The sequence below is a fragment of the Mus pahari genome, chromosome 1, assembly GCF_900095145.1.
Source record: "Mus pahari chromosome 1, PAHARI_EIJ_v1.1, whole genome shotgun sequence".
NCBI lineage: Eukaryota > Metazoa > Chordata > Mammalia > Rodentia > Muridae > Mus > Mus pahari.
In genome coordinates this window covers 76,403,387-76,413,927 of record NC_034590.1, presented here as the reverse complement: position 1 = coordinate 76,413,927, position 10,541 = coordinate 76,403,387, and the positions used below count along the sequence as shown (strand labels likewise).

The window sequence follows — 10,541 nt, the reverse complement described above, 5'->3', positions numbered from 1 at the left end:
TTGAATAGAAATTATATTAGCAGAACGACAAGTGATAAATGTTTATAAACTTAAGAGAGTAGACATAAATCTAAAATTAAGACATTTGGATAAGACCAGTCATGTCCTTTCCTTTCCTCTTTCACCTTCCTTCCTTCCTTCCTTCCTTCCTTCCTTCCTTCCTTCCTTCCTTCCTTCCTTCCTTTCTTCCCTCTTTTATTCCTTCTTAACTATACATTTTAATTTCTTTTTTCTTTTATATTTTATTTTTCTCTCATATAGTACATCCCAACCACAATTTTCCCTCCCTCCACACATATCTCTCATATCCACTCCTCTGTTTTCCTTCAGAAAAGAGAAAGCCTCCCAGGGATATCAACCAAACACAGCATGGCATGTTACATTAAGACTAGACACAAATCCTTGCTAATCCAGTAGGAGAAAATGATCCCAAGAGAAGGCAAAAGCATTACAGACATTCCCACTCTCACTGTTCATAGTTCCACAAAATTGTCAAACTAGCAAGCGTAATAGATATGCAAAGGACCTAGTCCAGACCTATGCAGGCTCTGTGATTGTTGATTCAGGATGTATGAGCACTTACAAGCTTTGCTTACTTGATTCTGTGGTGGGTGTTCTGGTATTCTCAACTCTTATGGCTCCTATAACTCTTTCTCCTTTCTTCCATGGGATTCCCTGAACTCCATGAGGGCTGTGATAGAGATCTCCAATTTAGCTCTTTCTCCACCCAGTATTTGGGCATGGATCGGTGCATATACTCCTATCAGCTGCTAGAAGTCTCCTTGATGCTGCCTGGGCTAGGCACTGATTTATGAGTATAACAGAATATCATCAGGAATCATTTTATTGATTTTCTCTATGCTAGGTCTCTGTTCTGTCTAGCCTCTCCTTCATGGTCATCTAAGCAGTGTTGGGCATGGGCTCCCTTTTGTGGAATAGGCCTCAAATTGGACCAATCATTAATTGGTCACTACCACAAGTTCTGGGGCCTCATTTAAAAAAAAACATATTTTGTAGCCAGGATAGATTGTAAAAGTTTTGTGGCTGGGTTGGTGTCCCAGCCCCACCACTGGAAGTTGCCTGGTTACAGAATATGGCCAGTTCAGCCACCTTATCCTCCAGTACTAGGAGTCCATTCTAGGGTCACCATCATAGAATACAGGCAGTTTCTACTGCACTGTTTCAGCATCACCCCCAAAAGCCTTTTAGTTATCTTTCCTCATAATCCACCTCCCAACTCTGGCTAGCTTCTAATGCACATGAAGTTTGGGGGATGTTTGGGAATGACAGTAGAGAATGAAGATAATGTAAAAGGATGAAGGTCAGCAAGCTGTTTTTGATCTTAGTGGGACATTTGAACTTTGTAATGCAGATTCAAGGTCACATAACAGAATGTAAAATGCTTGCTCAGTTGATTGTTAGAATCAGTAGAGAATGAGGTGAAAGAGATAGCTGGTGAATTTCCCTTTAAACATCTGATTGCCCTGTAATTATTTTTAAATTAACTTTTTTGGTTAGCATAACAAGTTAGCCTTTTGTTATGCACATATCTATTAAAATGTCTGTTTTAAATAACTAATGTGTGAAAACAAATGAAAGTACATAAAAACGAAAGTAGGAGAATGACAAAAAACACAGAACAGTGTGTGTGTGTCTGTGTGTGTGTGTGTGTGTGTGTGTGTGTGTGTGTGTGTACAGATATATATCACTGCACTTCGTTCCTGTTCGTGCCCACACTGCCCTCCCGTATCTCCCCTCTTGACCTTGACCTTGATGGTTTTCTTCCTCCTCTTAGGGCTTGCTGGACACCCAGAATCTTCTTACTGCAGCGACCTTAGCACTGCTGCTCTGCCTGACCACTTATCCTTAAGTTTTTTTTCTTTCAAAAATGTTTGCTAATTCTTATATAATTGATTTTTCTGGTTGTTTGAGTTTATTATTAATTCATCTCCTTTTCTCCTGTTAGTATAAATTTTACACAACAATTTACTCTCTGTGTTTCACCTTCCTTTTATTTATTCTTTACAGTGCTTTCATGACTAAAACTTTGTTCTTTCTGTGGTTTTGTTTCTTTGTACTGTCTGTAAAGCTGGCAAATCAAGAACAGTGTTAGTCTGTTCTTCAAAGCATCTTGTCTTAACTTTCATCTTGTTAAATATAGCTATGTGGGTTGAAATTAATTTTCAGCGATTTAGCTATATGTTTGCAGGCTTTAAGGTTGCTGATAAAAGATCTGATGCCTTCCCTTTTGTAAGTACGTCGGTGCTTTTTTTCTTAAAACTGTTATTACCATTTCTTTGTCTGTGATTTTTTTCCTTTGAAACTTTCTTTTTAAAAATTTTTTTATTATTATTTTCTTTATTTACATTTAAAGTGCTATCCCGAAAGTTCCCTATACCCCCCCCCGCCCCTGCTCCCCTACCCACCCACTCCCACTTCTTGGCCCTGGCCTTCCCCTGTGCTGGGTCATATAAAGTTTGCAAGACCAAGGGGCCTCTCTTCCCAATGATGGCCGATTAGGCCATCTTCTGCTACATATGCAGCTAGAGACGTGAGCTCAGGGGGTCCTGGTTAGTTTATATTGTTGTTGCACCTACAGGGTTGCAGCCCCCTTCAGCTCCGTGGGTACTTTCTCTAGCTCCTCCATTGGGGGCCCTGCGTTCCATCCAATAGCTGACTGTGAGCATCCACTTCTGTGTTTGCCAGGCACTGGCATAGCCTCACAAGAGGCCGCAATATCAGGGTCCCTTCTGCAGAATCTTGCTGGCATGCGATTTAGTATCTGGGTTTGGTGGCTGATGATGGGATGGATTACCGGATGGGGTAGTCTCTGGATAGTCCATCCTTTCATCTTAGCTCTAGATTTTGTCTCTGTACCTATATCCTTTCATAGGTATTTTGTTCCTTATTCTAAGGAGGAATGAAGTATCCACACAATGGTCATCCTTGGTTTTCTTGTGTTTTGCAAAATGTATCTTGGGTATTCTAAGTTTCTAAGCTAATATCCGCTTATCAGTGAGTGCATATCTAGTAACTTCTTTTGTGATTGGGTTACCTCACTAAGGGTGATATCCTCCAGATACATCCATTTGCCCAAGAANTTCATAAATTCATTGTTTTTAATAGCTGAGTAGTACTCCATTGTGTAAATGTACCACAGTTTCTGTATCCATTCCTCTACTGAGGGACATCTGGGTTCTTTCCAGCTTCTGGCTATTATAAATAAGGCTGCTATGAACATAGTGGAGCATGTGTCTTTATTACCAGTTGGAAGATCTTCTGGGTATATGCCCAGAAGAGGTATTGTCAGGTCCTCCGGTAGTACTATGTCCAATTTTCTGAGGAACTGCCAGACTGATTTCCAGAGTGGTTGTACAAGTTTGCAATCCCACCAGCAATGGAGGAGTGTTTCTCTTTCTCCACAACCTCGCCAGCATCTGCTGTCACCCGAATTTTGTCTGTGATTTTTGACATATTGACTATAATATATTGTCAAGGGGATTTTCTTGGCCATATCTCTAGAATTTTAAATTCCTCTTCTTTTGGATATTTTGTGCCTAGACTTAGGAAAATTTCTGTCATTTCATTGAATTCATTTTTCAGGACTTTAGTTTGTTCTCTTTTTCATGGCTCAGATCGCTTCAACAAAGTGGCTTTGGTTATTTACTTATTTTTCCTCATTATTGGTATTTCTTTGAGCTTGCCCTGTTGTCTGATATTCTTTCTTTGGCTGGGTTAATCTATTGGCCACACTTTCAACATGCTTTCCATTTAATTCACTGTGTTGGCTATTTCTCATATTTAGATTCATTTTCAAAATCTGTTTTCTCTTGAACATTTCTTCCAAATTGCTGATATTTTCACTCATACTGTTAATTTTCATGTCCATTCTACTGACCTTTTCTCTTTCTTGCTCATTTTTTTTCTCCAGAGGCTGGGTTAATTACTTTATTTATTTGCACTTTCTTATATTCTCTTCAGGTCACAGAAAAATTTTCAATAAACATTTGAGCTCTCCATCTATTATGTCAATTTTAGTATATTTAAATTAATTGGTTGGATAATTACATTTTAGAGTGATTATGTTTCTTTTTCATGATTTGCATGCATGTTTCCTTTCTATATTTATGGACTTATTTTTCACATAGTGTATTTTGGTAACATCTTTCACATCCCCTAACTCCTCCCAGGTCCTCCATACATCACTACCCATCCAATTTCATGTTTTTCTCTGTTTCTGACTTTCTCAATAAGCAACCCAATACATATCAAAATAAACAAGCAAACAAAGCACAAAAAGAAAAAATTTACCAAATCCAACCCAAAAACCCACACAAGAAAAGCATGGATTCCATTTTGTTGTTGTTGTTGTAAACCAACAACTCTTGAGCATGATCCCTGTCGTGGACTGTAGTTAATAAATCCAATGACCTTGTTATTGGAGATCAGACCTTAAAAGAAGACCTAGTATTAATATTCCTCAAACTATTCCATAAAATAAAAATACTACCTAATTCATTCTATGAAGTGACTGTTATTTCTTAAGGTTTAGATACATGTGTTTTATTTAGAATACCCGCAGAAGTTAGGTAGCTACTAAGGGACCAAAGGAAAAGAGAATTCTCCAGGAAGAGGAAATAGAACATAGTGATATAAATGTAAAAATTTTATAAAAGTAGAACTGCAGAAAAAGTTTAAAAGGTAAAGAGAATGGAAGTGTAGGGTCAAGATGGGAACATTGGGAGTGACAACTACTACAAAAGGTCCTTTGAAAAGCTACATGGAAGTCAATTATTATAGAATATTGGTACATATTTCTAAAATATGTACACATATAAAAGAAATTTAAATAGAATTAAAATGTAATGGGGAAAATAATTCCCTATCTAGACATCTTAAGCAGCCATGGAAAATTCCCTGGTGCCAGGAATGATTTATTTCTTGTCAAGTCATAGGACAATGAGGTCTAATGGATGCCCCAAACATTACAGGCTACTGTCAATGCTTTTGATTACCCTGTGATACTTAATGATAAGGCTCTGTTGCTGGAGACACTTATTTATATCATAAAACACAAAGAACAAGGTGGTGTTCAAATAGAAGCTTCTCTCCTGCTGACTAACATTCATGCTGCTGCAAGGTACTATTTATGCTATTAGAGAAGAAAAATAGTACATATCACAAGCTGTAAATCCTGAGAACTACAGTGGTGTCATGCCTACAAGAATACTTGTATAATAGTGTCATAAATGTGATAACAGTAACCAACTACTTTTAAATAGTAGATTTGAGACCCAAATCATAAGATGGAACCCATACCTGACACTGAAAAAAAAATGGCCAACAACCTGAGACTAGATAGGTCATGGACCCAAGGGAAAACCTACTACTATTGTTCTGCTAAATGAACATAATAGTAAAATGATTCCTAGTAATATATTGTGTGTTTTATATTGTTATTTGTACATGAGTGAGTTTGGATATCTCTTAAGTTTTAATTGGGTATATCTTTAGTAAATAGCACTCTCTCGAGGGCTTATTCTCAAGTACCACAAACAGAGTAGACAAACTTCAGTTGTAACATCATCACTGCCATACCAGAGAAATACAGCTCCTCAAAAATAAATCAACTCAGTAATATATCACTAGTGACCATAAGAGAGAAAAGTCTAATTATGACATGGTAAAGGCAAGAAGTTAAGAATTTTTTTTTGCATAGATCTAGAAGCAGTAGATGAGTGTAATAAGCAAAGAAAGCATAGAAGGGGACAAAATAGAGGAAGATACATGCCCCCACCACACCATATCCAACTGTTACTCTGCAAGTCAGTTCTTAATGATAAGTCAGTCTGGAAGGACCATAAGGAAGAGAACAAGGGATTTATGAATAATTCAGGGGGATGAAGAATTGTTAACCTCAGTGAGGCAGAAATTAGTTGAACTATTAAATCAAAGTTTGTTGATAGTGGCAAATGGAGAATGCTTTTCTGAAGGGATTCTCAGCTATTCTAATACACTACAGGGTAAAATGCTGTTTAGTTTATTCGCCGCATTATTGACCTTGGCAAAAGCAAAATGATGCACTCACATAGATATAGACTTTTAAATGACTTTAAAAGAAACTCCTGGGTATTTACTTGAATGATTAAAATTCAATATATCACAGAGATGGTTATCCACTGATATTTTTGCAGCCCTATTCTCAATGGCTAAGTTATCCAACCAAGTTGGGTGACCTAAATAAAAAGAACAAATAAAATCGGGGTACATATACTTATTAGTAAGTTACATCATTTGGACAGAAATGGGTGGAGAAAGTCATTGTAAGCAAATTAATCCATTTTCAGAAAAAATTTATCTTTATTATTTTCAGATACAGTTGCAAAAATTATGGATGGATATATAAAAGTGGAAATGATTCTGTATATCAGTGCACAGGGGAAAATTTGAGAAAAGAAATACACAAAAATGTATAGAGGTTTAGGGAAGAAAGTTTTCAATGTAGCCTGTATCTTTCATAATTCTTTATGTCAACTTAAGATTAACAAAAGAAAAAACCCAAATTAATTTTATCATTTGTTTTTCATATACTTGAATCTATTTACAATAATAAAAATGTAATTTTAAAATTATAGGGGATGTTAAAATGAAACAAAAGTGTCATATTTATGCCCCAAATTCTATGAATGTGCCTCAGAGAAATGTAAATTCAAAATATAGTTGAAAGAAATGACTATGGACCCATAAATACTTGTGATGGCTTTGTTATTCTATTCATGTTTGCTGACACATATTTAGATGCATAATTAGGTCAATTTTGTTATTGACTTGTATGACTTATTAGAGAAAAAACTTTGCTGTTTCTCCTCTTTCATCCTTTTTATTTTTCTTCCTTTCTTCTTTTCTTCCTTCTTATGCCCACATCTATTAACTAATTTATTTTTACTCACAATTTTTAACTTTAATTTAATTTCATTCACATAGCTATCAAGCAGAGAAAAATATAGGAAAATAGAAAGATCTGTGAGAAAAGAGTAAAAGAAGGAAAACATTTTCTAAAAAACACAAAACAAAAACAAAAACCCTGTTTTCTATTAATACAATAGTCAGTTCAATCATGACACAGTCATAACATATTATTTTGTAGTTATTCTCTTGAGAGCCCCTTTCACATCCTTGTTCCTCAGGCTGTAAATGACGGGGTTCAGCATTGGGGTCACTGCTGAATAGAACACCGAAATCATTTTATCCTTTTCATTCATTATCTTGGAGTTGGGCCTCATGTAGGCAAATATTCCTGAGCCATAGAAGAGAACAACAACAATGAGGTGGGAGCCACAAGTGGAGAAGACCTTGAGCCTCCCCTCCCCAGACTGCATCTGAATCACAGTAGAGACAATGTTCCAGTAGGAGATGAGGATGAGGGAGACAGGAGCTAAGAGGATAACCACACCCATTGCAAAGATGGCCATTTCTGTGCTGTAGGTATCTGTTGAAGCCAGCTTCAGGAGTGCAGGAGGTTCACAGAAAAAGTGGTTAATGATGTTGTTTCCTCGATAAGGAAGACGCAATGTGAATGTGGTATCCACCAGGGACACAAGAGCACCACTGGCCCAGGACCCTGCAGCCAGTTGGACACATACCCAGTGTGTCATGATGGTGGAGTAGTGCAGAGGCTTGCAGACAGCCACATAGCGGTCATAGGACATCACTGCCAGCAGCGCACACTCGGTGCATCCTACCAGAAGCAACACAACTATCTGTGTGGAGCATCCAGCAAAAGAAATGGTCTTCCTCTTCANCAGGAAGTGGACAAGCACCTGGGGCACTGTGGTAGTAGAAAAGCAGAGATCTGCAAAGGACAGGTTTCTAAGGAAAAAGTACATGGGGGTGTGGAGTCTGGGGTCTGAGTGGATGAGCACGATGATCAGCAGGTTTCCCAGCACAGTGAGCAGGTAGATGAGGAGGAAGAGGAAGAAGAGCAGGACTTGGGTCTGTGGGTCCTGTGAGAGGCCCAGGAAGATGAATTCTGTCACAGAGCTTCTGTTATCTTCACCCATGAATGGTTGTTTGTCTCTGTAGAAGAGCATCAAGGAAAGAAACAGGCACATCAGTAGTTTCAGAACATTTACATAGCTGATTATTTTATTAATTCAAATATGAGCCATTCAGTCCTAAGCATAGCATATATACTCCTTCCTGTAAACATCAGGGATCATCATGTGAGGGGGTGAGCAAAGGGAGGAAGGGAAGGAGGAGAGAAGGGGAAGGAGGACAGGGAGAAGGAAGAAGAGGAGGAGGGAGGGGAGGAGGAGGAAGAGGAAGAGACGATGAAGAAGAGGAAGGAGAAGGAGAAGAATAAAAGAAGAAGAAAGAGGAAGAAAGAAGAAAAAAGAAGAAATATAAACAAAAGAAGTGGAAAAAGTGGAAAAATTGCTATGAAATGCTTAAAACAGCCTTTGCCACTACGATCTTAATAGATTCAGTTTTCTGAACAAGACCAGTATAAAACTAGGTTTATTGTGGACTTGGGGGAAGGGTATGGGTGTTAAAAGGTCTTACTTCTCTTTGCTGAGCTGTTGACAGCCAATGAACTCTCAAGGAGAGACATTCAGTTGTGTAGCGAGTAGTAATCACACTATTATCTAATAGATTCTTCCAAATCTGTGGCCTAGGTTTGTTTGTATATCTCTGTGTAGCCAAGGCTGTAGTTCAACATGTGATCCTCCTGCCTCAGTCTTCTGAGTACAGGAATTGCCTTCATGTGCCATCAGGCAGGACTCTCCCTCTTCCCCTCCCCTCCCCCTTCCCCTCCCCTCCTCCCCTCCCCATCCCCCTCTGTCTCTGCCTCTCTTTGTCTCTGTCTCTCTGCTATATATCTTAAATATACCCAATAAAAGTCATCCTGCCAAGTAGTGGTGGCACAGCATTTAATCCTGGCACTCAAGGCAGAAGCAGGCAGATCTCATGTTTGAGGCCAGGCTGTTTGGTCTTCAAAGTGAATTCTAGTACAGTCAAAGCTACGTGAAGAAACCTTGTCTCAAAAATCAAATATATATGTATATATATATATATATATATATATATATATATATATATAATATTTAAAATATTTGCAAATATACTCAAGAGAAGTTTGTATTATTCTTAATTGATGATTTTTTATAAAAGTAACAAATACACAAAACTCCAGAGAAAATATAAAAAGTTTAAACCCCTGTTTACAAAATAGGTGAAGTTACACATAAATTATGAATCAAAATGTCTACAAAAACAATAAAAACTCAGATATGAGGTTTTGCCTTTCGAGTAAATATTTAAATGATGCAATTTCCATCTACTATAGAAAGATAACTACATGGAATATTAAGTGAAAAGTAAGTGATATAAAGGTTCATAAAATGTAAGCATATAAAGAATTTAGGACAATAATGAGTATATGCCATGTCACTTAAATTTTTACATGATATGCAACTGGATGTGTCTTTGTGTATGTGTGCATTTATAGTATGCATTTATTTTACAGGCATTTCTATTATAGTGAATAGCCAATGACCACAAACATCTATTAGGTGCTGGAAAGCAGCACAACTCATTTACTAGCGTTAGGTCTCTCCATCTCCAGTGCTGTGCTTAAATCCTGGCTCATCCAATGGACATGAGTTCAATCACCAGCACTCACATTATCATTTCACAGCTACCTGTAACACCAGACCTAATGTATATGGAACCCTCTCTGATTCCATGGACATTCTCATACACGTAGCACACACACACACACACACACACACACACACAAACACTCACACACACATAAATAACCAACAAAACAAATTAATAAGAGTTTCAGTCCTAGTATGTCTAGATAATGTGTAGTCAACAGCAATTAACTAGTTTGCTTTACTTAGTTTCACTCAATTATAAAGTAGAAACCCAAATAACCCAAATTATACTTATCTAGTAGTGGTTGATATAAAGGTTCATAAAATGTAAGCATATAAAGAATTTAGGACAATAATGAGTTGTTCACCATATTATATAGTGTCTCATTGTTACAATGAGATTATACTTAAGCATGGGTACACATGTTTATAATCCCAGCACTTCAGAAACAGAGCCTTATGGATCTCTGTGAATCCAAGCTCAGCTTGGTCTAAATAATAAGGTCCAATACAAGAATTCATAGTGGGACCCTGTGCTAAAACAATCAATAATAGCAGCAGCAGCAGCAGCAGCAGCAACAACAACAACAGGATTATGGTCTAGGTACTGTTGCTATTGCAATGTGATAAAAACAGATGCAAGTGTGGAGTGAGTGGGGCTGGCTCACTGTGTTTGGCTTGGGTGAGGATTATTTTCATCAGTTGCTTTCCCCCTTTGCATCCCTTTGTTTCTGTTGATCCCTTGAGAGTAGAAGTATGTTAACAGGAAAATTCCAAGTCATGGTTAAAAGCAATAAGGCAGAACTAAAGACATCAATGTACATGTAATGACCAGCAAAGGAAGTCTGATTTAACCGGTGTTCTTGCTAGTTTTCAAAC

The 10,541-nt window shown here is 37.5% G+C and overlaps 1 protein-coding gene across 1 annotated transcript; it reads right to left on the bottom strand.

The window, feature by feature from the left end:
* Window positions 1-7,136: 7,136 nt before the first annotated feature.
* Window positions 7,137-8,060, bottom strand: LOC110333699 (olfactory receptor 2D3-like). The gene has a single exon (XM_021215383.1). The coding sequence runs from the start codon at window positions 8,058-8,060 to the stop codon at window positions 7,137-7,139; it is 924 nt and encodes a 307-aa protein (XP_021071042.1).
* Window positions 8,061-10,541: the final 2,481 nt, after the last annotated feature.